At 32.7% G+C, this 25,522-nt stretch overlaps 1 protein-coding gene across 2 annotated transcripts in view; it reads left to right on the top strand.

The window, feature by feature from the left end:
* The first annotated feature begins 4,219 nt into the window (after window positions 1–4,219).
* The window catches only part of LOC106642159 (uncharacterized), a 378,658-nt gene continuing 357,355 nt past the window's right edge, over window positions 4,220–25,522 (top strand). The window contains exons 1-3 of one of the 2 annotated variants that reach the window (XM_089598429.1): window positions 4,221–4,587; window positions 4,751–4,866; window positions 5,427–5,526. In XM_089598429.1, coding sequence (XP_089454555.1) covers window positions 4,856–4,866; window positions 5,427–5,526 — 111 coding nt within the window. In that variant the 5' untranslated portion in view covers window positions 4,221–4,587; window positions 4,751–4,855. Of the gene's footprint in view, window positions 4,867–5,426; window positions 5,527–25,522 lie in introns of both variants that reach the window. The other variant, XM_089598430.1, reaches the window with a different exon arrangement.

Here is a 25,522-nt window from a genome sequence, read left to right as displayed (position 1 = left end):
ATTTAATTTAGGTTTATTATAAACGAAAACAAATTGTTTTTTACGCTGCCCCATAGAAACACGTGCTAATAGTTAAAACTTTGAGCTCGGATTTATCAAAATTTTGACCCATTCGAAGTATAATTTAGACTACCATTAAATTCAGTAGTCTTTTATTTACAAGAAATAATATATCTCTGTTTGGGGACTTTCGTGAAGGAGCCCCCTTAAGAGAGGAAAGGGTGACTGCGCACTGCGCATGTGGTGAACTCCCGCAAATCCGGGAGCCTTGGGTACGGCTTTCGGCTCCCGGGTTTCGGCACCAATTTGTAGTCAGTAGGAAAAGAAAAGCTGGAGCACAAGAGTTGAAAATAAACAAGAGGTGAATTATTACTAAAATGTTTAATCGTATAAATGTCTTTTTGAGTTACATTGCAGGCCACCGATACAAACCTTTCTCGCTCACTATCATTCGACTACTGGCCAAGCTGGGCCAAGCTCATGCACTCCTCCCTTCTCTCTCTCTCCCCGCTCCGCATTTGCACCTACCCCTTCCTTCCCTTACGCCTGTCTCTTTCTTTCTTTCTCTCATCTGCACTCGCATGCTCAGTGTACATAGTGTTTCAAATTGTTCGCATTTATAATAGTTTTTGCTGATTAAACACATTTGCCAAATGAATTAAATACTAATAATAATAATAATAATAATAATAATAATAATAATAATAATAGTTACAAATAAAAATTCACATAAGTAATGTCTCGTCTATTCGACTCGTGTGGACAGAACTGGTGGAGCAGATTGCATATTAAACATTTGCCGTCAATCTGACTCATGGCTGTCACCCTGCGGAGCCGCGTCTCTTAGCCTGACGGCCCCAGCCCTACCACTTTGCGCGTAGGTCTGTGCTTGTTAGTGACCTTCATTTCCAAGGAGCAAGCTCCACGAGGTCCATGTTTTCAATAAATTGCTTGACTACTACCAGGGTCCGTACCATATAACTTTTTTTTGCTTTTCAGTCCTATTTTATAACATAGGCCGATGTACTGAAAAATAGTTACATGGTACGACCCCAGGCATGCCCTGTGTCAGCTCAACACCTGCTCCTCCTAAGCTTAGGCCTACGTGCTCGCCCCTGCCTTCACCACTTCGGTCCTCACATTTTGCGCATTCTCCTCCCACCACTGTTGTTATGCCACATTGCATGTGCTAACGCCTTTTTTGATCGCTTACAGCTCCTGATACAGTCCGAGTAGAAATTGAAAGTGGGCAAAAACTGGGCCCAAGCTCAGGGTTGTTAATAAAAGTTGCTTTTTAGAATTAGAAGTTTTGAAAGTTTTAAAACTTTTAAAAGTTCTGTTTTGTTTCCTACAATCTATATAGCTATAGCTATAAGGCATAGGGTCTATAGAGTATAGAGGTAATGCGTGTTGTGCTCTCCTACTGTAACTAGTGTACGAACCCTTATTCTTTTTTGTCATTTAGTTGATGGCATCTCAGAAGGGATAAAATAACTTGGCGGAAAATTCAAATGGACTTTGTGGGGCATGACGCAAAAACCCAGTTAACACTTTTAGGCATAATAAATTAATAAAATAAACCCAAGCTATTCAACCCAATGACCCGGGGTGACTACTAGCAAATATCTCAAATAATAAATTGTTAAATTTAATAACAAAAGCGTCTTTCACCCAATGACCCGGGGCGCTTACTGGCAAATGTATTAAATAATTAATTTTTAAATTTATTAACAAAAGCGCCTTTCACCCAATGACCCGGGACGCTTACTAGAAAATGTATTAAATAATTAATTGTTAAATTTATTAACAAAAGCGCCTTTCACTCAATGACCTGGGGCGCTAACTGGCAAATGTATTGAATAATTAATTAATAAATTTATTAACAAAAGCGCCTTTTACCCAATGACCCGGGATGCTTACTGTCAAATATATTAAATAGAAATTTGTGAAATTTAATAACACAGGGTCCTATCAACCGATGACCCGGGGTGCTTACTGGAAAATCTATTAAATAATAAATTGTTAATCAATAATACAATTGTATAAATTTTTTAATATTTTGATTACCAAAGTGGCCAGTAAGCGCCTGAGGTCATCAGGTAATAAGCGCTTGTGTTGTACAATTTATCATTTAATACATTTGCCAGTAAGCGCCCCAGGTCATTGGGTGAAAGGCGCTTTTGTTATTAAATTTAGCAATTAATTATTTGATACATTTGCCAGTAAGTGCCCTGGGTCATTGGGTTAAAGGCGCTTTTGTTATTAATTTGAGCAATTAATTATTTAATACATTTGCCAGTTAGCGCCCCGGGTCATTGGGTGAAAGGCGCTTTTGTTATTAAATTTAGCGAATAATTATTTAATTCATTTGCCAGTAAGCGACCCGGGTCATTGGGTTAAAGGCGCTTTTGTTATTAATTAGAGCAATTAATTATTTAATACGTTTGCCAGTAAGCGCCCCGGGTCATTAAGTGAAAGGCGCTTTTGTTATTAAATTCAGCGAATAATTATTTAATTCATTTGCCAGTAAGCGACCCGGGTCATTGGGTGAAAGGCGCTTTTGTTATTAAATTGAGCAATTAATATTAATACATTTGCCAGTAAGCGCCCTGGGTCATTGGGTTAAAGGCGCTTTTGTTATTAATTTGAGCAATTAATTATTTCATACATTTGCCAGTAAGCGCCCCGGGTCATTGGGTGAAAGGCGCTTTTGTTAATAATTTTAACAATTAATTATTCAACACATTTGCCAGTAAGCGCTTACTGGCAAATGTATGAAATAATTAATTGCTCAAATTAATAACAAAAGCGCCTTTAACCCAATGACCCAGGGCACTTACTGGCAAATGTATTAAATAATTAATTGCTAAATTTAATAACAAAAGCGCCTTTCACCCAATGACCCGGGGCGCTTACTGGCAAATAAATTAAATAATTATTCGCTAAATTTAATAACAAAAGCGCCTTTCACCCAATTACCCGGGGCGCTTACTGGCAAATGAATTTAATAATTAATTAATAAATTTATTAACAGAAGCGCCTTTTACCTAATGACCCGGGATGCTTACTGTCAAATATATTAAATAGAAATTTGTGAAATTTAATAACACAGGGTCCTATCAATCGATGACCCGGGGTGCTTACTGGAAAATCTATTAAATAATAAATTGGTAGTCAATAATACAATTGTATAAATTTTTTAATATATTGATTACCAAAGTGGCCAGTAAGCGCCTGAGGTCATCAGGTAATAAGCGCTTGTGTTGTACAATTTATCATTTAATACATTTGCCAGTAAGTGCCCCGGGTCATTGGGTGAAAGGCGCTTTTGTTATTAAATTTAGCGAATAATTATTTAATTTATTTGCCAGTAAGCGCCCCGGGTTATTGGGTGAAAGGCGCTTTTGTTATTAAATTTAACAATTTATTATTTGAGATATTTGCTAGTAGTCACCCCGGGTCATTGGGTTGAATAGCTTGGGTTTATTTCATTAATTTATTCTGCATAAAAGTGTTATTTAGGTTTCTGCATCATGCCCCATATAGTCCATTTGAATGTCCCGCCAAGTTATTCTACCATTTCTGAGATGCCATCAACTGATTAACAAAAAAGATTAAGGGTTCGTACACTAGTTACAGTAGGAGAGCACAACACGCATTACCTCTATACTCTATGGACTCTATGCCTCATCGCTATAGCTTTGTAGATTGTACCAAACAAAACAGAACTTTTAAAAGTTTTAAAACTTTTAAAACTTCTAATTCTAAAAAGCAATTTTTATTAACAACCCTGCCCAAGCTTGGCTGCCACGCCGCCTACCTTCCCGACAAGAAATGCCTACTATGACCTGTGGCGGCTGTAGCTGAACTTCAGGCCTTGGCCAGGTGGCCTGAGCAGGCCATGGCCAGTATTGTAATGAAATTATTGAAAGGGTATCGCCAGGCCCTGATGATGGATTACGTACATAAGTATACTATATTGGAGCTGTTCACATAGACATTTTTTGCTTAATTCAATGTGGATGTTCATATTGAAAATTGCTAAACTCAAATTGAGTGAACAGACTGAACAGACCTATGCTGTGTTCTCTGTCTGTCAACGTAGTTGCAACCATATAAATATATATAGGCTTTGTTGCCTGATGGAAAAAGAGGTATAGGTCTGTTCAGTCTGTTCACTCAATTTGAGTTTAGCGGAACAGTGTAACACCCTTTTCAATATGAACGTTCACATTGAATTAAGCAAAAAATGTCTATGTGAACAGCTCCATTACCTTCGACCTTCGAGACGTGACACTTACAGACACATACACATGTGTATATCTAATATCAGTGCAGATGAAAGCGGGCGATTACTGGGCGAAAGTCATTCTAAGTCAGGCCAAACTATGCCCAATTCAGCGCCATATTAAAAACCCACCTGCGGCTAAGCTTGGTTGCTTGATTTGGACCATGCGTTAAAGTGTTTAAGCTGCCCACTTTCGTTTCTACTCGGGGGTAAAGACAGTAGTCCGTAGCGCAAATAGTACGAACCGTACGATGATAATCGAACGCGCCAACATTCTAACTAACTTTCATCAGTCCATGGTTCGTACTCTCGATCTCTCGTGCGTCTGCATTTCGAAACAGTACTTTTTCACATAGAATGCAGACTTATGATCAGATAGATTAGACCTTTTTTCCAACTGTCTTTCCATCTGTTCTGTGACGAATTTAAGATTTATTAATATATTGATATTGATATTGACAGAGTCAAAAACACCTTAAGGCATGCTTTGGTTTGCCAGTAGCAGTTGGGGGTTGTCGTAGAGTATAAATACTAAATTGGACGCAACCAAGCAGTTTAATAGGAGGGATGTCTGAAAAGTGAGTATTATATTGAGTGAATTTAAAGGATGTAGATTGAGTTTGTGTTTGGACTCTTGAGTTCATTAGGAACGTGGTGACCGCGAAGTTATTGCATTTTCTGGGTAAGCGCAATTAAAAACCTAATTCTCAAGTAACCTGCAGCAAGGGTTAGCAAGAGTAAGTATTTGGATTTATTTTATGAACCAGAAATTGCAAATCTTTACACTGAGCAGTGCTGTTTATTGGAGGTATTGGAGCTATTGTTCTGCAATAAGCATTATCTAACTAAAACCATGGCAATGCGTGTCAATGCGTAGGGATTTTTACTTGCGCTATTTTTTAACTTACTTTTAATTTACTCTCTTCCTTGCTGAATTGTCTGCAAGCCAATCTTTTACATGAATTGTAACTGTCTTTAGCTTGTTTACCTTGTCTAGTTGTTTCTAACTTATCTTTACTCTTTCATCTCTGGATTTTGTGTACCTCGACCTATTTTTATAACATTATACTTATTACAGCATATATATACATATACACTTTTAATGCATACTTCAACAGTCATTTTCTTTTATGTGCAGTGATGATGCCTTATTGGATGAAGATTTAGGAGATGAAGAATACAACCTTGGTAATGATGAAGAAGAAGCTCTTTTAGCTGATGATTATGATTTCGAAAAAGTAAGCATTTTAGTACCATCTTGTACTGCATTGTTATAAATACTGTTATCACCTGATTTTTTAGCTTGTTCGTTTGTAGCAAGGAATTTTTTGATTTATTATTCATGTGTCTGATTACATGTATGAGCATGTATGAAGATTATAATGTACATATAGATTAAATACTAACTCATATGATTTTTATATTTTTTATCATTATTTGCTAGTTTTTAAAGATGGTCAAGTGATATACTTAGTTACCTTGTTAGTAAAATCATTCGGACCAGTATCTAATGAGTTACATGGATTTTAAGCCTCAATTGGCTTTTTGGTCAGTTAACATTTGAGGGCACCAAAAATATTAATATAGTTGTGTACTAAACCTTTTTGACAATTAACGACTCCTCTCCTCTAATTTACTAAAAATTGTTGCATGAAAGCAATATCTTACACAAATTTACATTTAAAAAAAATCTAGTTATAAATTGTAACTGTGAAGCATTAAAAAAAGTAAGATATAAGTTATCTATGCCAGTAGTAAAACTTTATTAGTAGAGTTTGTTTCTTTGCTTTCTTCGTAGAAATAAGTTCTTTTTCTAGAAATTTGGTGTTTCCATTTGTCTACAGCCTTACTCATAATGCAAAAGTGAACATTGCTTAGTGTCCCTTTCTTTTAGTAAGTGAAGTAGAGGCATTTTTTTATGACTGATATATGAAACTCCAAGTTTTAAGCAGCAAATACAAAACTACACGTTTAAGAAATTTGGACTAATAGCTGTTTTATTGTTCTTGACTGTTGCAATAGCCTTTTATGGCATTGAAGTTATCATGCAAATCCTAGTGTCATTTAGTTCCAACAAAAGTTTTATAACAAAGTTTAGGTTTAAATCCGAAATCTGTTGAACAAATGATTTACACAGATCTCTGATAAATGCTTTTAATTGTCATTCAATATATCTGAAATAGTTTGAATCCATGGCATTCATCTAATTTTTACCTCTTCAGATAATGATTTATGAGCAAGATTAATGTTGCATAATGTATGTACAAAAGTTATAGTATGTAATGAATTGGTTCTTGTAGAACTAAATCCAATTTTGAAAGAAAATAAATAAAACTCATGGTTGGCATAGCAATCACAAGTATACACATAGTAGTACACTGTCGAAATGTATACATTAGTTGCTCTGTGCATATTAACGAGCATATTACGAAGCCTGAGAGGAAGACTATCCCAACTAACTGTTTTAACAAAGACTATCCTAACTCGGCACTTTTGAGAAGAGTATCCCACCAAGTTACACTGCGACGAATAAAATCCCACAGCACTGTGCTACAACAAAGACAATCCTACTGCACTGCGCTACAACGAAGACAATCCTATCGCTCAACGTTATGATAAAGACAATCCTACCTCTCTGCGTTATGACGAAAATAATCCTACCGTGCTTTACTACTGCGAAAAAAATCCCACAGTGCTTCGCTACGACGAAGACAATCCCACCGTGCAACGTTGCGACAAAGACAATCCTACCACTCTGCGATATGAGGAAGACAATCCCTCCATACAATGTTGCAACAAAAAAAATCCCTCAGTGCTTCGCTATGTTGAAAACAATCCCACCACGCTATGTTGTGATAAAGATAAACTCTGACGCAAGTTTCGAATTAGTAACTGAATAAACGTCAGCATTTTTGACTGACTTGTTGTGTTTCTTAATCGATGATTAATTATCATTAAATTAATAAATAAATAATTAATAAAAAAGATGCCAGAAGACGAGTAGACAATTGTCAATTCCAAGCATCTCAAGGCCATTTTTTATTTATGAAAAAGTACATTAGGTGTGCTTTGATCACTTAATCAAAATACTCAACTACTTAATTTCTTAATGTATAAATATATAGATTAATAAATATTTAAATAAATGAGGAAAAGAATGTTGTACTAGAGGAGCAGGTAAATTTAAACAATAACACGCAAGAAACAGGTAGCTCTGCCTTCTTTTGTTTACTGATGATAAGTAATTTTTTTTCTAATAAACAAATAAGAGTTCAGCAAAAAGGACAAATAGGTGAATAAAAATATAAGTTCTTTATAACTACATGATCTATTTAACTGACAAATTAAATCTTGTAACAGTTGTTTAAATAAATTAATTCACAAGGGAGTTAATCTTGGAGTACACGGGAAAAAGAGTTCAATTTGACCTTAAGGGATTATTCCATCAACAACGGAGAATAAGTTAATAAAACTATTTTTTTCTACATATTTTTTGCCACTGAGTATGAATTTATTGTTGAGAAATCGTGAAAAGCGTTACATTTTGTTTAAAACATAATCGTTGAAAAAAATTGCAAAAAATAGAAAAACTAGGCGTAGAAAATTTTTTTTACGTAGATCAGGGCTCTAAACAAGGAAAATTTTTTTTACGTATTACACATACAAAATAAGAACATAAGAAGTAATGAATGTCCGAAGGTTGAAAATATGTTCATTTAGCACATTTTTTAATACTAATAACGATATAAGGAAACAAAATATTTTGATGTATAAATAAGGACCATTTTCTGTAAACTTTTTACTGTATGATAGTATCACAACGTGGTCTTAGTTTACCCACAAAAATCGTTCATTTCGGTCACAGAAAAATATCGTTTTCGATAACTTTTTTATATTTTTATTCAAAGGGTTCAATGGCTTTTTAGACGGCAAATACGAGACATATCATTTATGTACATAATTATCTTATTATAGCAAAAGTGTTTTGTTGACAATACAATAATTTTTTAATAACAAATTATAAAAATAAATTAGACTATGTAGTTTTTCACTCAATTAACTTTTTTGTACATTTTTTGGATTTGACAAACGTATTTAAAGAAGTGTATTTGGCCAAAAAATGTAATTATCCTTAAAGAAAAATATTTACAATTTTGTTAATTCTGTGTTTTTTTTAAACACATTTAATTTACCTTGTGCACCTAACAATTATCGTCACTCAACTCTTACGATGCATGTATTTTTTATCAAGTACTTCCGTGAAAAACTGTGTCTACTCTAAATAATTATGCTTATATTGTTACTTTACTTGTTTGAATTAAAACGACTTACACACGGATTATTTTTTAAACACGAGCAGTATTCACAAAATAATATTTCAACGTGAACATTGCGACAAGCTTTTGTGCAGCTTATTTTGCGTTCACCGTTGGGTAGAAATTCTTCCATTATTGGCAAATACTTTTAAATTTTAGTTGATATTAACTTGTTGTCTTTACTTATAACAATAAATTCTAACAAATTTAACATTTCAAAGATTGAAGAGAAATAATGTAATTGCAAATGTGTTACGCAAAATGCTTGTCTTATAGTATGTAATTTGATGGAATCTTTCGTATGTGGCAACTTTTAGAGGAAATCATTTTATGACATAAGCAAAATCCATGATTTATAAAAATCAGGAAATAGCAGATTTCTTACTAAGGGCAGAAAGTACAACCTGCGTGTCCGAAGAGCATAGTTGTTGTATGTTTGTGCCCGAGATGAGAACGATATTTTTTGTATCAAGGGCGGAAAGTGCATCTTTGCGCCCATTGGCACACTTTCCGCCCACGTATTACTTTCCGCCCTAAGGTGGGAACAAACATTCGGCCCAGCAGGGCCAGAATTTTTCTTCTCGCTTGTGGGCGATAAGTAATTAGCGGATAGAAAGCACGTCACCCGAAGGACGAAAATTACCATTTTGATCGTACATTTTAATCAAAAAGAATTATGCTTTTAAGATGCATTTTTTAATATTTGCATGATTGTTGATAGAAATGAAATGAATCGTTAACAAGGTAAAGTAATTACTATACGAAAATATAATGACTTGACGGACATTTTTTTTTATGTGATACTTATAATGTTTAGTCTAATACACTTTTTAACATATTTTTGACAAATATTCCAAAAAATGTACGAAATTTTCTTTAAATGTAAGCCTGCACATTACACTTTGTTGTTAAAATTTATTAATAACATAACAATACACATATGGGGAGAGTTTTCTCAACTGTCCCAGTGCTACCACAGACAGGCCGAGTGAGCGCAAAAGACGACTTTTTTATCTCGTCGTTTGGGCCTGAGAAAAATGTTTTGAAAATCACAAAAGCATAAATCCTCGTACACTTTTTTCTCAGCTTTCTGATGGTGCTATCAATTTCCACAAATTTTCACTTTATAACCTATAAAAATGCAAATGTGGTTATAAATGCGTTAAATCTCATGATGTTCAATTTTTAGAATTTTTTTAAATATTTAGATCAAAAGATTAAATCATTTTACTAAAGTATAGTCAATAAAAAAAAAAGGGTTTTTTTGATATTTTTATGCATTAAACCGATGAATGCATAGGTGCGAGTTACCGCGCGGCACGGGTGCACAGAGAGTTGGTTTCCTGTAAGTATACAGTGAACGAAATTCGTATACCTACAGATGGCGTGCCGTCCTCACGAAATAGAGTGAATGTCCAGCGTACACTGAGATTTCTCGTGCATTCGCCCTACTACTGCGCGCTCGTCTGTGTTCACTGAGATTCCTCATGCATGCACCCTACTACTGCGCGCTCGTCTATGTTCACTTGGATTTTTCGTGCCAACGACTGTGTTCACTGAGATTTCTCGTAAACGCTGTGAAATACTGGTGGCACGTATCATCGTTTTTTGTGAATCTTACGTATCTCGTATTTTCATTCATTTGCACTATAAAATATGAAAAAATTATGGGCTATTGTTACGAATAAAATTCATAAAAATTCAATCACAAAAATTTATTTAAAAATACAAAATTATACGTTAACTTCAAACATATACTTGAACAAAAAAATTCATATATAATCTTTCTGTTTTATGATCGACTAAACTCATGAATAACTATTCGGGCTCACTACTTCACTAACTACGTCATTGCGTGTACGAGAAATCTCAGTGAACACAGTCGTTGGCACGAAAAATCCGAGTGAACACTGACGAGAGCCCAGTAGTATAGGGTGCATGCATGAGGAATCTCAGTGAACACAGACGAGCGCGCAGTAGTAGGGCGCATGCACGAGAAATCTCAGTGTACGCTGGACATTCACTCTATTTCGTGAGAACGGCACGCCATCTGTAGGTGTACGAATTTCGTTCACTGTATACTTACAGGAAACCAACTCTCTGTGTGGCTGCTACGTGCCCGCCGCCGCTCCTAACGCTGCCACACACAGCAAGACACTTTTATTTATTTATTTTTTTTAAGATACAAAGAACAATTAATAAATTTAGATTAAAATTTAGTAATTAGTAAACATGTAAGTAACAACGTAATATTTGATTATTAACAATCAAGGAGTAATGAGCTTACACTAATAAAACAAAGATTTAACTATTTTTTTCTGTACTTTTCAGCGTATTTACTTTATTTTTCTTTTCTTTTCATCGACAGTAATCGTTTTCAAAGCCATCGTACGCCTTTTTAACTTCGGGAATATTTCACATTCATTACTTGCAGAAGTATTTTTTAGCATAAACTTATTATCACTAGTAGGTATAAAAGCGTGATAATTCAAGGTCCCTGGAATCATTTTTGCGTTTGAAATTCGATCTTTGAATGTGTTGGCACTGTCTTCGTAGTCAGTTTTACTACTTAAAAAAACTATCGTTTCCTTGCAATATCTTTTAGCCCAATGAAATAAATCTTGTGGTCAAAATATGGTTTCCTGCTGAGAGCTGCAAACTCAATAGTCGAGCACCACGTTCCAGATTTGCTCCTATTCCACCACATGCTTATTTTCCATGAGCTGTGGCGTAAAAATGCCACTCTTCTGAAATGTTGAAATCATTTTCATGAGCGTTAGGAGCGGCGGTGGGCACGTAGCAGCCACCCGTGCGGCGTGGTGACTCGCACCTATTCATTCATCGGTCTAATACATAAAAATATTAAAAAAAACCCTCCTTTTTTTGACTGTACTTTAGTAAAATGATTTAATCTTTTGATCTAAATATTCAAAAAAATTCTAAAAATTGAACATAATGAGATTTAACGCATTTTTAACGACATTTGCATTTTGATAGATTATTAAGTGAAAATTTGTGAAAATTGATAGCACCATCAGAAAGCTGTAAATAAAGTGCATGGAAATTAATACTTTTGTGATTTTTAAAACATCTTTCTCAGGCCCAAACGACGAGATGAAAAAGTCGTATTTTGCGCTCACGCGACCTGTCTGCAGTGGCACTGGGGTAGTTGAGAAAATTCTCCTAATATTTAGCAATTGCAAAAAAGCTCTTCCATTATACAAAGAACATAATTTGTTATAAAAATCAGCTCTCACATGGTCGCAATCAAACAAGCCATACAAACCTTCTGAATGAATGTTGTTTGTTATACAACCATATTAAACATTTTTTGCAGCTGAAATTGGATCCTCTGATAGTAATATTAGGTTTTCATATTCAACAAATACATAACTTTTTTATGCTTTAATTTTATGTGTATAACATATGTATGATTCTTTTTTTTTGTTTTGAAACATATTTTACGGAAAAAAAATTCACATATCGATTTTTGCAATTTCTCCTATTTGTTCAAAAAATTGCATTTTCAACAAAATTTATCACCTTACACTATTTCTGAATAGAGGTTTTGTTCACTTATTTTGCATTGCCGATAGGATGACACCCCAGTGTCAAAACTACTTTTTGTTGCTATCTCAAGTATCTCTTCGAAACTGTTGTCATCTTCATTACCTTATGTTTCCACCAAGGCTTTCTCTTCAATATTTAAGCAGTTTTTTCCTACATCAAAATATTCACGTTATTTCGGCGGAATATTGAAAATGTTGAAAAAAACGCTATTTACAATAAATTTTATTAACCACACGTAAAAATAAATATTACCATCCTAAAGTTGAGAAAAAATTACGTAGGAATGAATTTTGCAGCACTGTTTAACGACATTTTTTAATGGAGTAATTAATTGTGCAACTAAGAATCCAGGCACAACGCCGAAAGGCTCTACTAAAGCGCTTTTCGAGCTCCTGCGCAAGCGCGGCACACCACTGGTTGCAGCTGCTCAAGAGCCGCGGTTCAGACGCTATTGTTCTAACTTAACTAGTAATTATATGCAAAAGGATTGACCAAATTAATAGGGAAAAAATTTTGTATAGTACAATAAACCTTCAGCAAAACGATCGTGCAGGTCCGAAGTAAAAAAATCAAATATAACGCTAGAAATGCATAAAAAAACCAAAGTATCGTATCTCGGCTTCTATTAGTCCTATAGCAACTTATTTTTTTTAATTCATGTAAAAATAAGGGTTATCACTTGCACCAAGTTGTTTTCGTCTAAGTTCAAAATTAAAGAATATACGGCCTTGTATTTACGGTTTTTTGTTAATAATTTTTTTATTTCGGGAGATTAGTTCAATTAATTTATTATAGGCATACGATTGAAAATACATGCCAGTTTTCTAACTCACTATGTCAATCTTGCCTTCGTTACAATAATACGTATCAGTGCCAGTTTTAAATATGTTTGTCTGAGACTAGATCGCTGGTTACCTGATCCAATATTGTTTTCATATTTTATATGTTTAATTTAAAAAACAATTTATTTATATTGATAAATACAAGAAGTCTCTCGGCAGGGCTACCCGGTTCTTGCTTGCTTATTGTTTAAATTTACCTGCTCCTCTAGTACAACATTCTTTTCCTCATTTATTTAAATATTTATTAATCTATATATTTATACATTAAGAAATTAAGTAGTTGAGTATTTTGATTAAGTGATCAAAGCACACCTAATGTACTTTTTCATAAATAAAAAATGGCCTTGAGATGCTTGGAATTGACAATTGTCTACTCGTCTTCTGGCATCTTTTTTATTAATTATTTATTTATTAATTTAATGATAATTAATCATCGATTAAGAAACACAACAAGTCAGTCAAAAATGCTGACGTTTATTCAGTTACTAATTCGAAACTTGCGTCAGAGTTTATCTTTATCACAACATAGCGTGGTGGGATTGTTTTCAACATAGCGAAGCACTGAGGGATTTTTTTTGTTGCAACAATGTATGAAGGGATTGTCATGACTCTGAAGTTTGCAACGTTGCGTGCAACGAAAATAAAAAAAAATTTTTTGTTCTTTTTTTAATTAAAATGCTTTAAATGCTTCAACAAGTAATAAGGAAGGCTCCCAGCAATTTTTAGATCATAAAAATGTACCCTTCTTGAGATATAAGAGTTTAAAGATTAATTCAACTGTAAAGGCGTAAAAAATGCGTTTAGGCCTTTAAAACTATTAAAGTGGAATTCATATAGTGAATATAGATCAAGGTAAGTCTTTGTCTATGCAATAACTCATAAAAACTATCAAAAAAGAGTTCCTCTTTATGATACTGTCACGATATAACAATGACCCATATAACCCAATAACCCAACAAAAGTAGAATAAACTGTATACGCAAGTACAAAAGACTTAAAAAATAAAAAATCATCCATACAAAAACTATATTCCTAGTACTAGCTCGATAAAATAACTAATAATGTATATTTCCCGTCATCGAAAACTTAATATGTTAAATATTTCATTGTAGAAATATCCGTAATAGACAAAAATTTTTTAACATTCAAATTAAATAGGCTGTACGACACCAATGATGGCAAGGAGAACAGAATAAAAGATAAAAACGTACAACAGTTAAAGCACGTTTCGTCTATGACAAATTGTTATTTATTGAGTTTATCATTAAAAAAGATCAGAAAATACCTACATTTCAAAGTAATCTGATATCACAAGCTGCATGCCACTAATAATGTATGGACATTAATAGTTATCACTTAGTACAAAAAAAAGGGTTATAAGTTCTAACAATTTTCGTCTTCCGTAATTATTCATTACGCATACTATATCGCAAAAATGACCGGAAAGTACGAAAATTAAGAAAAGATTTATTATCACAGGCTGTACGCCACTGACAATGCATACAAATTGATGCATATCACTTACTACATATAAGAGTTATAAGTCCTAACAATTATCGTCTTCCGGAATTGTTAATTGCGCATACTATATGGCGAAAATGACCAAAAAATAATAGAAATTTAATGAAAATTTATTATCACAGGCTGTACGCCACTAATAATGCATAGAAATTGACTTAAATCACTTAGTATATATTAAAGTTATAAGTTCTAACAATTTTCGTCTTCCAGAATTGGTCATTGCGCATACTATATCGCAAAAATGACCGAAAAATAATGGGAATTTAGGGAAAATTTATTATCACAGGCTGTACGCCACTGATGATGCATAAAAATTGATTAATATCACTTAGTGAATAAAAAAGTTATAAGTTCTTACAATTTTTGTCTTCCGGAATTATTAATTACGCGTACTATATAGCGAAAATGACCGCAAAATAATGGAAATTTAAAGAAAATTTATTATCACAGTCTGTACGCCACTGATAATGCATAGAAATTGATTAATATCACTTAGTAAATATAAAAGTTATAAGTTCTAACAATTATCGTCTTCCGGAATTGTTAATTGCGCATACTATATGGCAAAAATGACCATAAAATAATGGAAATTTAATGAAAATTTACTATCACAGGCTGTATGCCACTAATAATGCATAGAAATTGATTAATATCACTTGGTAAATATAAAAGTTATAAGTTTGAACAATTTTTGTCTTCCGGAATTATCAATTACGCGTAGTATATAGCAAAAATGACCAAAAAATAATGGAAATTTAGGAAAAATTTATTATCACGGGCTGTACACCACTAATAAAGCATAGAAATTAATTATTATCACTTAGTATGTATAAAAGTTATAAGTTCTAACAATTTTTGTCTTCTGGAATTATTAATTACGCGTACTATATGGCAAAAATGACCGGAAAGTACGGAAATTTGGGAAAGATTTATCATCACAGGCTGTAGTCCACTGACAATGCATACAAATTAATCAATATCACTGAGTATAAATAAAAATTATAAGTTCTAACAATTTTTGTCTTCCAGAATTGTTAATTGCGCATACTATATGGCAAAAATGACCGAAAAGTATGGAAATTTGGGAATGATACATTATCACAGGCTGTACGCCACTGATAATGCATAGAAATTAATTAAAATCACTTAGTTTATATAGAAGTTATAAGTTCTAACAATTTTTGTCTTCCGGAATTATTAATTACGCGTACTATATAGCAAAAATGACCGAAAAATAATGTAAATTTAGGGAAAATTTACTATCACGGGCTGTACGCCTCTGGTGATGCATAGAAATTAATTATTTTCCTCTACTTTATAGAAAAGATATAAGTTCTAACAATTTTTGTCTTTCGGAATTGTTAATTGCGCATACTATATGGCAAAAATGACCGAAAAGTACGGAAATTTGGGAAAGATTCATTATCACAGGCTGTACGCCACTGATAATGCATAGAAATTGATAAAAATCACTTAGTTAATATAAAAGTTATAAGTTTTTACAATTTTTGTCTTCCGGAATTATTAATAACGTGTACTATATAGCAAAAATGACCGAAAAGTACGGAAATTTGGGATAGATTTATTATCACGGACTGTACGCCACAGATAATGCATAGAAATTGACTAACATCACTTAGCATATATAAAAGTTATAAGTTCTAACAATCTTTGTCTTCCGGAATTGGTCATTGCGTATACTATATCGCAAAAATGACCGAAAAATAATAGGAATTAAGTGAAATTTTATTATCACAGGCTGTACGCCACTGATAATGCGTAAAAATTGATTAATATTACTTAGTGAATAAAAAAGTTATAAGTTCTAACAATTTTTGCTTCTGGAATTATTAATTACGCGTACTATATAGCGAAAATGGCCGAAAAAGAATGGAAATTTAGGGAAAATTTATTATCACGGGCTGTACGTTACTGATAATGCATAAAAATTGAATAATATCACTTAGTAAATATAAAAGTTATAAGTTTTAACAGTTTTTGTCTTCCGGAATCATTAATTTCGCGTACTATATAGCAAAAATGACCGAATAATAATGAAAATTTAGGAAAAACTTATTATCACGGGCTGTACGCCACTGATAATGAATAGAAATTGATTAATATCACTTAGTAAATATAAAAGTTATAAGTTCTAACAATTTTCGTCTTTCGGAATTGGTCATTGCGCATACTATATCGCAAAAATGACCGAAAAATAATGGGAATTGAGGGAAAATATATTATCACGGGCTGTACGCCACTGATAATGCATAGAAATTAATTATTATCCTTTAGTATATATAAAAGATATAATTTTTAACAATTTTTGTTTTCCGGAATTGTTAATTGCCCATACTGTATGGCAAAAATGACCGAAAAGTACGGAAATTTGGGTAAGATTTATTATCTCAGGCTGTACGCCACTGATAATGCATAGAAATTGATTAAAATCACTTAGTTTATATAAAAGTTATAAGTTCTAACAATTTTTGTCTTCCGGAATCATTAATTGCGCATACTATATGGCAAAAATGACCGAAAAGTACGGAAATTTGGGAAAGATTTATTATTACAGGCTGTACGCCACTGATTATGCATAGAAATTAATCAATATCACTTAGTTTATATAAAATTTATAAGTTCTAACAATTTTTGTCTTTCGGAATCATTAATTATGCATACTATATTGCAAAAATAACTGAAAAGTACGGAAATTTGGGAAAGATTTATTATTACAGGCTGTACGCCACTGATAATGCATAGAAATTAATCAATATCACTTAGTTTATATAAAATTTATAAGTTCTAACAATTTTTGTCTTTCGGAATCATTAATTATGCATACTATATTGCAAAAATAACTGAAAAGTACGAAAATTTGAGAAAGATTTATTATTACAGGCTGTACGCTACTGATAATGCGTAGAATCTTTTTAATTTTACTTTTTTTTCATGAGCGTTATAAGTCTCATCAATTTTCGTCTCTTGGAATGATTAATCACGAGTATTATGTTACAAAAATGACCGAAATGTGCGGAAATTTAGGGAAAGTTTATTAATACAGGCTGTACACCACTGATAATACATAGAAATTGATTTATATTACTTTGTTCTTATAACACTATTAAGTTTTAATACTTTTTGTCTTCTGGAATCATTAATTTTGAGAATTATATTAAAAAATGACCAAAAAGTGCGGAAATTTAGAGAAAATTAATTATTACAGGCTGTACGCTAATACTGCATAGAAATTAATAATTATCACTTTTTTTCATGATAGTTATAAGTTCTAAAAATTTTCGCCTTCCAAAATTATAATTACGAGTATTGTATCGTGAAAATGACTGAAAAGTACGGAAATTTCTGGAAATTTTACAATCACAGGCTGTACGCCACAGATAATGCATAGAAATTTATCAATATTACTTTGTACTCACGAGCGTTATAAGTTCTAACAGTTTTCGTCTTTCGGAATTATTAATTACGAATGTTGTATCATAAAAATGACCGAAAAGTGCGGAAATTTAGGGAAGCCTAATTTTCGCTGCAGCCGAGCCAACATACCTTTAGATAAACATGAGGCGTCTTATGTGAAACGACTCAGGTTTGCCGCGCGAGCGTTAAGAGTCAATGTGTTCAGCTCATTTCTTGAACTTATTCCTATGCTTAATAAATGATGCAAGTAGTATTTTTTAGTAAGCATTACGATGGTTAGGGTGCTTTTGCGAAATAAGATGCAATTAAGGAATTTAATTAACCGGTGAACAGTTGGGGTTGGGGTCCCTTAGAAACAAGTTATTCTTTTATTAAATTATTTGGCAGACATTTTTAGTATAAATATAAATATACTGCCTATGAAACGATATTGTGCATAAAGGTAGTGCAATTATCGTTGAGGAATGAGTATACCTGCGTTAGTTGGGTGTAGTTTTAAGAAATATTTTTATATTTAAGAAAAAAACAGACATAAATAATTTTTTATGGCACAATACAAGATAAAGAATATGGCGGCTAGCTAGTACAAGACTGTACACTTCTATCGAATGTTTCGATGGTTTCAAGTTAATTGTCTAAGCAATTAAGAAGTACCCTAAAAAATCTGTAGATTGTTTAACTGTACTCTTTTTTACACGTTTAATTCAAGAAATTTGTAATGCAACATGTGACCTTACGAAAAAATCACTTAAAATGTCATTTATTAGATCTGTATGAACCTCTTAATTTTTGTTTGTATGAAAGATTACTATTAGATAAACCCGTTTTATTTTCAAATAGATCTATAATTTCTTTTATTAACACAAAAAAAGGGGGCCAATTATGCGTAAAAGAGTGTATGCAAGCACATCCATGTCAGAAACATAATTTTCACCGTTGCTGCATAAATTTGCGCTCCACTTACCTCTTTGAATTTCGAGCTTAATTTTCCCCTCAATTAACAAAGTGATAAACGTCCTAAGGTCAAAAAAAAAAAAAAAAAAGCGCAATAAAAATTATTGTATTCGAACAGTCTAAACCCTTTTTTTTATTTTTTAAAATTTTGAAAAAATGTGAAAAAATTGTTCAAACAATTATTTATTTATTTTAAAAGTAACAAATTAATGATAGATAAACAAATTATAATGCGTTTATAATAATTATATATTTCATTATAATGCGTCAAGAAAGTTGCTCTTCTAATATATACTAATTTCTAAATTTTCGAAACATGTACGTAAAAAATTAATTTTATTAAACAAATAAATAATTTATTTATTTAATATATAATCAAACCAAATGAATAAAGATACAGTAAATAAAAATTTATATTAAAAATAAGCAACCAACTGTACGACAAATAGAAGTAATCGAGTTTGTCACGTCGGATTTGCTCATAGCAGAATGGGTCAGGGCCTTGACCAGTTTGGAGATGGTCAGGGGTTCGATTCTCTTTTTTTCCGTTTTTTTTTTTTTAGAATTAGTTAAAAGAAAAAGAAATAAAAATCGTAGAAGCTTAAATGTGTGGTGATGTGGCGTCATGTGGCGTAGAGGAAACCGATAGTCTGGAGGACGAGGTGAAGGGGGAGAATGAAGCAAAATCCACTTCCGTCACACTTTCTCCCACACCCCTAGTTGTGCCTGTACAGAATTTTTCGACGATCGACTCAAACGTTTTTAAAGTATCAACAAAACGTTCATAATAGAAACTGTTTTTATCTTTCTACATGAATTTTTTTTATGTTTTCGATAATTTCCGATTAATAAAGCATAAGCTCAGTACGAAATTTTTCTGGTAAAATTTTTTTTTTGATTATATACTTTTTTATTGACTTCTTATTATTTTGAAAACTGCACATAATATTAAGTTCAAATAGACTAAGGTATCTTTTTATAAAAAAAACTCATGAAACGTAACTGAGAATCAAAATAATTTGAAACAGATAAAAGTTAAATATTCATATAGAATTTTAAAAGATGCGAAGCTAATAGTTATTTGGAAATTTTGCACTACCCTGTAAATGATTGGTGCTCGTCGTCGGCTGGCCGCACGGATGCGATTTGCGAAGTTGGCAAAATCATTCTTTTTAATATCCTATGAAGATAAAAAAGATTTTTACTCGTCTAAATTATTTTGCAAGATTATAAATTTTCGGTCAAGGAAACTTATAAATGTTCATTGAACGCTAAAATATTATTTATTTGTACATAGTTGTTATAATAGTTGTTGTGTGCGTAATAATTTATTGTATTGTGGCATTTTTATATTTAGATGATGTTGAGTATAGAGTGTTCAAAATTCCGAAATATTTCAAGCTGTGCATCTTTTGAAATTCTATATAAATATATCAGTTCTACCTGTTTTGAATTGTTTTTATTTTCAGTTGAGTTTTATAAGTTTTTTTCTTAAAAAGATAACTTTGTCCATTAAAACCTAATCTTATGTACAATTTTCAAAATAGTGTGTAGTCAATAAAAACAGTTAATAATCAAAAAGAAATTTCAATAATGATTCCAGGTGGTGTAAAGGAATCGGAAGTACTTCAAGAAAGGCGGAGTAAAAATGGAGAATCGAGCACAATCCACTTTCGTTACACTTTTTCACAAGGTCATCAATCTCAAATCGGTGATTTACTCTATGGGGTAGAACGCGCCTTTAGAAGTGACACTTCAAAAATACCTTTCTGCTTGCCACGTCTTCGTTTATATATACATCACCGACACGATGGCTCAGCGGTAGAGTTGCAGTCCCGTCGATTATCGAGGTTCAGCAGCATTTGGCGCGGTTAGTACTTAGATGGATGACTGTTTAAGTCTTGCCGTTTCGCCTCTGCTGTTTGCTTCGTTAATGAATTGACTGTTTCTCTGTCCCTGTAACATCGTGAGCGGGAGGTGTTCCGAATTTCTTCCCCGTTGTCTAAGCTACAGAAATAAGGCAGATACACCGGGGTGTTCCGGATCTGGTTTTTCCTACGGGAGATTTCCCGGAGTTTTCCTAATCCACATGACGAACGTCATGGGCAAATGCGGGGCAGTTGTTAGAGACCTCTCCCCCATTCTAATCCCATCCTGATTCCTTCCCAATTCAAATCCAAGTAATAAGTGCCCTTACTAGTGTATCGACAAGAGAGTCGGACGAAGAGCACTATAAAAAAAAATAAAAAAAGTTATGTACACACACACACATGCATATACATAGACACAAATGGTGCACCATTAAAACAAAGCTTAGCACTCTTAGCAGTTGGCAATAGTAACCATGATCTGCAGAAACGGCTGTCGGCTTCTCAGATTAATCGGTAAATGTGCGTAGAAGAACAGCGCATTATTTGCACGTTTAGACAGTTTGGAGGATCTGAAAGATCCAAAGTCTTACTGTATCTAAACGGTGACATTAAAAATGTTACCTCGGTGGAGAATTAGTACACTGATTACGGTAAAAATAATAAAAAAATTTTTAATTGTTGGGTCAATGTTAAAGTTGAAATTAAAAGTTTATTTTACTAGTATCTCGTAATTAGTAGCATAGATAGAACAAAAATGAAAATACAAGCGTGTAGGGCAGAAAATTTCCTATCAATAAGGTCTTATACTTATCTTTTGATACGCACAAAATTTTGTGCAAAAATTAACAAAGGCAGTTTTAGCATTTACTGTAAGAGTAAGTGAGAAGGAGAGAGCGGTCACTGTGAGATGTGCATAGCTTCAAAGTCAAGCCATACCCCCTCCATGCTCTACCACATGCAGTACAGGTAGCAAGAGTATATGAAGTAGTGCGGGGAGAGAGGCAAGAGGAGAGACATCAGCTGAGCAGGCATTCCTGGATCCGATTTTTGTTTTTCAGCTTACGGGCAGTGCTCAAGATTTTTTTAAAGTCCAAATTAAAGTTTTAAAGGTAGAAAAAAAGTCTTTGAGGGACAAGGATTTTTTTCGTTTTGCAGAATTTCCCATCTGTTGTTCATAGTCTGAAGTGAGAAATTTTTATTATTCTTTTTTACTACTGAAAACAGTCTAAATAGTTGGTTATCCCGCCTAATGGTGAACTTGAAAAAATGAATTATTCGTCTAATCATTTTTTGAGTATCTACAAAACAAATAAAATAAATTTATGAAATATTTACCTATAGTCATTTAAACGATGCGCTTTCGGAAAAAAATTCACCAAAAAATTTGTGTCTGAGCAATAATATTATCGGACTAAATTCCATATTGTTAAATAAGTAAAATCAGCATTATTTTGAGTAATCTACATAAATAGGTACTGACGTTAGGGTACACTCATCATCATCTTAACTAATAAAGAATAGAAAAGTTATACAGATACTGTTGTTTCAATTATATTTGATATTAATCTGACTGAGCATATTAATTTTATATTTTTCTTCATAACGCAGATGGTTGAATCATAACATTGATTAAAGCAAAATGTACTTCCATTGTGAAGAATTTTAGAGATTTTTTTAGTTTTCTGTAACATATGTATATTGATTATTTGTGTACTAGTATTTAAATACTATATTCTTGTATTGTGTGAACTGAAAACTATTTTTTTAATTTCTTTAATTTACAATAAGGTGGGTAGACTAACTAATTAGACTGTTTACAGTATTTAGAAGGAAAAAAAATTCCTCACTTCAGACTATGACCAACAGATGGGAGATTCTGCAAAACAAAAAAAATCCTTGTCCCACAAAGATTCTTTTTTTCTACCTTGAAAAGTTTAATTTAGACTTTAAAAAAATCTTGGGCACTGCCCGTAAGCTGAAAAACAAAAATCGGATTCAGCAATGCCTGCTCGGGTGATGTCTCTTTTCTTGCCTCTCTCCCCGCACCACTTCATATACTCTGGCTACCTGTGCTGCATGTGGTACAGCATGGAGGGGGTATGGCTTGACTTCGAAGACATGCACAACTCACAGTGACCGCTTTCTCCTCCTCACTTACTCTTACAGTAAATGCTAAAACTGCCTTTGTTCATTTTTTTCACAAAATTTCGTGCGTATTAAAAGGGAAGTGGGAGACCTTATTGATAGGAAATTTTCTGACCTACACGCTTATATTTTCATTTTTTTCCTATCTTTGCTACTAATTACGAGATACCAGTAAAATTAACTTTTAATTTTAACTTGAACATTAACGCGACAATTTAAAATTTTTTAAAATATTTTTCCCGTAATCAGTGTACTAGTCGTAATCGTCTACCGAGATAACATTTTTAATGTCACCGTTTAGATAAAGTACGACTTTGGATCTTTCAGATCCTCCAGTCTAAACGTGCGAATAATGCGCTGTTCCTCTACGCACATGCACCAACCAATCTAAAAAGCCGACAGCTGTTTCTGCAGATCATGGTTACTATTGCCGGCAGCTAAGAGTGCTAGATATTGTTTTAATGGTGCACCTAATGTGCATATGTATATACATGTGTGTGTGTGCATATAACTTTATTTATTTTTTATTATAGTGCTCTACGTCCGGCTGTCTTGTCGATACACTAGCAAAGGCACTTAGCATTATCAGTGGCGTACAGCCTGTGATAATAAATTTTCCCTAAATTCTCGCACTTTTCGGTAATTTTTGCGATGTAATCCTCGTAATTAAAAATTTCAGAAGACAAAAATTGTTAAAACTTATAACTTTAATACATACTAAGTGATATTGATTGATTTCTATGCATTATCAGTGGCCTACAGCCTGTGATAATTAATCTTTCCCAAATTTCCGTACTTTTCGGTTATTTTTGCGATATAGTATGCGCAATGACCAATTCCGGAAGACGAACATTGTTAGAACTTATAACTTTTATACATACTAAGTGATGTTAGTCAATTTCTATGCATTATCAGTGGCGTACAGCCCGTGATAATAAATCTTTCCCAAATTTCCGTACTTTCCGGTCATTTTTGCCATGTAGTACGCGTAATTAATAATTCCGAAAGACAAAAATTGTTAGAACTTATAACTTTTATATTTACTAAGTGATATTTATCAATTTTTATGCATTATCAGTGGCGTACAGCCTGTGATAATAAGTTTTTCCTAAATTTCCTTTATTATTTGGCCATTTTCGCTATATAGTACGCGAAATTAATAATTCCGGAAGACAAAAATTGTTAGAACTTAGAACTTTTATATTAACTAAGTGATATTTATCAATTTTTATGCATTATCAGTGGCGTACAGCCCGTGATAATAAATTTTCCCTAAATTTCCATTATGATTCGGTCATTTTCGCTATATAGTACGCGTAATTAATAATTCAGGAAGACAAAAATTGTTGAAACTTATAACTTTTATATTAACTAAGTGATATTAATCAATTTCTATGCATTATCAGTGGCGTACAGCCCGTGATAATAAATTTTCCCTAAATTCCCATTATTTTTCGGTCATTTTTGCGATATAGTATGCGCAATGACCAATTCCGGAAGACGAAAATTGTTAGAACTTACATCTTTTATATATACTAGAGGATAATAATTAATTTCTATGCATTATCAGAGGTGTACAGCGCGTGATAATAAATTTTCCCTAAATTTTCATTATTTTTCAATCATTTTTGCTATATAGTACGCGTAATTAATAATTTCGGAAGACAAAAATTGTTAGAACTCATAACTTTTATATAAACTAAGTGATTTTAATCAATTTCTATGCATTATCAGTGGCGTACAACCTGTGATAATGAATCTTTCCCAAATTTCCGTACTTTTCGGTCACTTTTGCCATAAAGTATGCGCAATTAACAATTCTGGAAGACAAAAATTGTTAGAACTTATATCTTTTATATATACTAAAGGATAATAATTAATTTCTATGCATTATCAGTGGCGTACAGCCCGTGATAATAAATTTTCCCTAAATTTACATTATTTTTCGGTCATTTGTGCGATATAGTATGCGCAATGACCAATTCCGGAAGACGAAAATTGTTAGAACTTATATTTTTTATATATACTAAAGGATAATAATTAATTTTTATGCATTATCAGTGGCGTACAGCCTGTGATAATATATCTTTCATTAAATTTCCATTGTTTTTCGGTCATTTTTGCTATATAGTACGCGCAAATAATAATTCCGGAAGACAAAAATTTTTAGAACTCATAACTTTTATATATACTCAGTGATATTGATTAATTTGTATGCATTGTCAGTGGACTACAGCCTGTGATAATAAATCTTTTCCAAATTTCCGTACTTTTCGGTCATTTTTGCTATATAGTACCCGTAATTTATAATTTCGGAAGACAAAAATTGTTCAAACTTATAATTTCTATATTTACTAAGTGATATTAATCAATTTCTATGCATTATCAGTGGCGTACAGCCCGTGATAGTAAATTTTCCCTCAATTTTCATTATTTTTCGGTTTATTTTCGCTATATAGTACGTGAAATTAATAGTTTCGGAAGACATAAATTATTAGAACTTATAATTTTCATATTTACTAAAAGATATTAATCAATTTTTATGCATTATCAGTGGCGTACAGCCCGTGATCATAAATT

The sequence above is a fragment of the Copidosoma floridanum genome, unplaced genomic scaffold (genome assembly GCF_036245765.1).
Source record: "Copidosoma floridanum isolate Cflo_tuat_1 unplaced genomic scaffold, Cflo_Japanese_pri ptg000006l, whole genome shotgun sequence".
Taxonomy (NCBI): domain Eukaryota; kingdom Metazoa; phylum Arthropoda; class Insecta; order Hymenoptera; family Encyrtidae; genus Copidosoma; species Copidosoma floridanum.
Note: the sequence above shows the minus strand (reverse complement) of the source record. Positions and strands in the feature narration are given on the sequence as shown.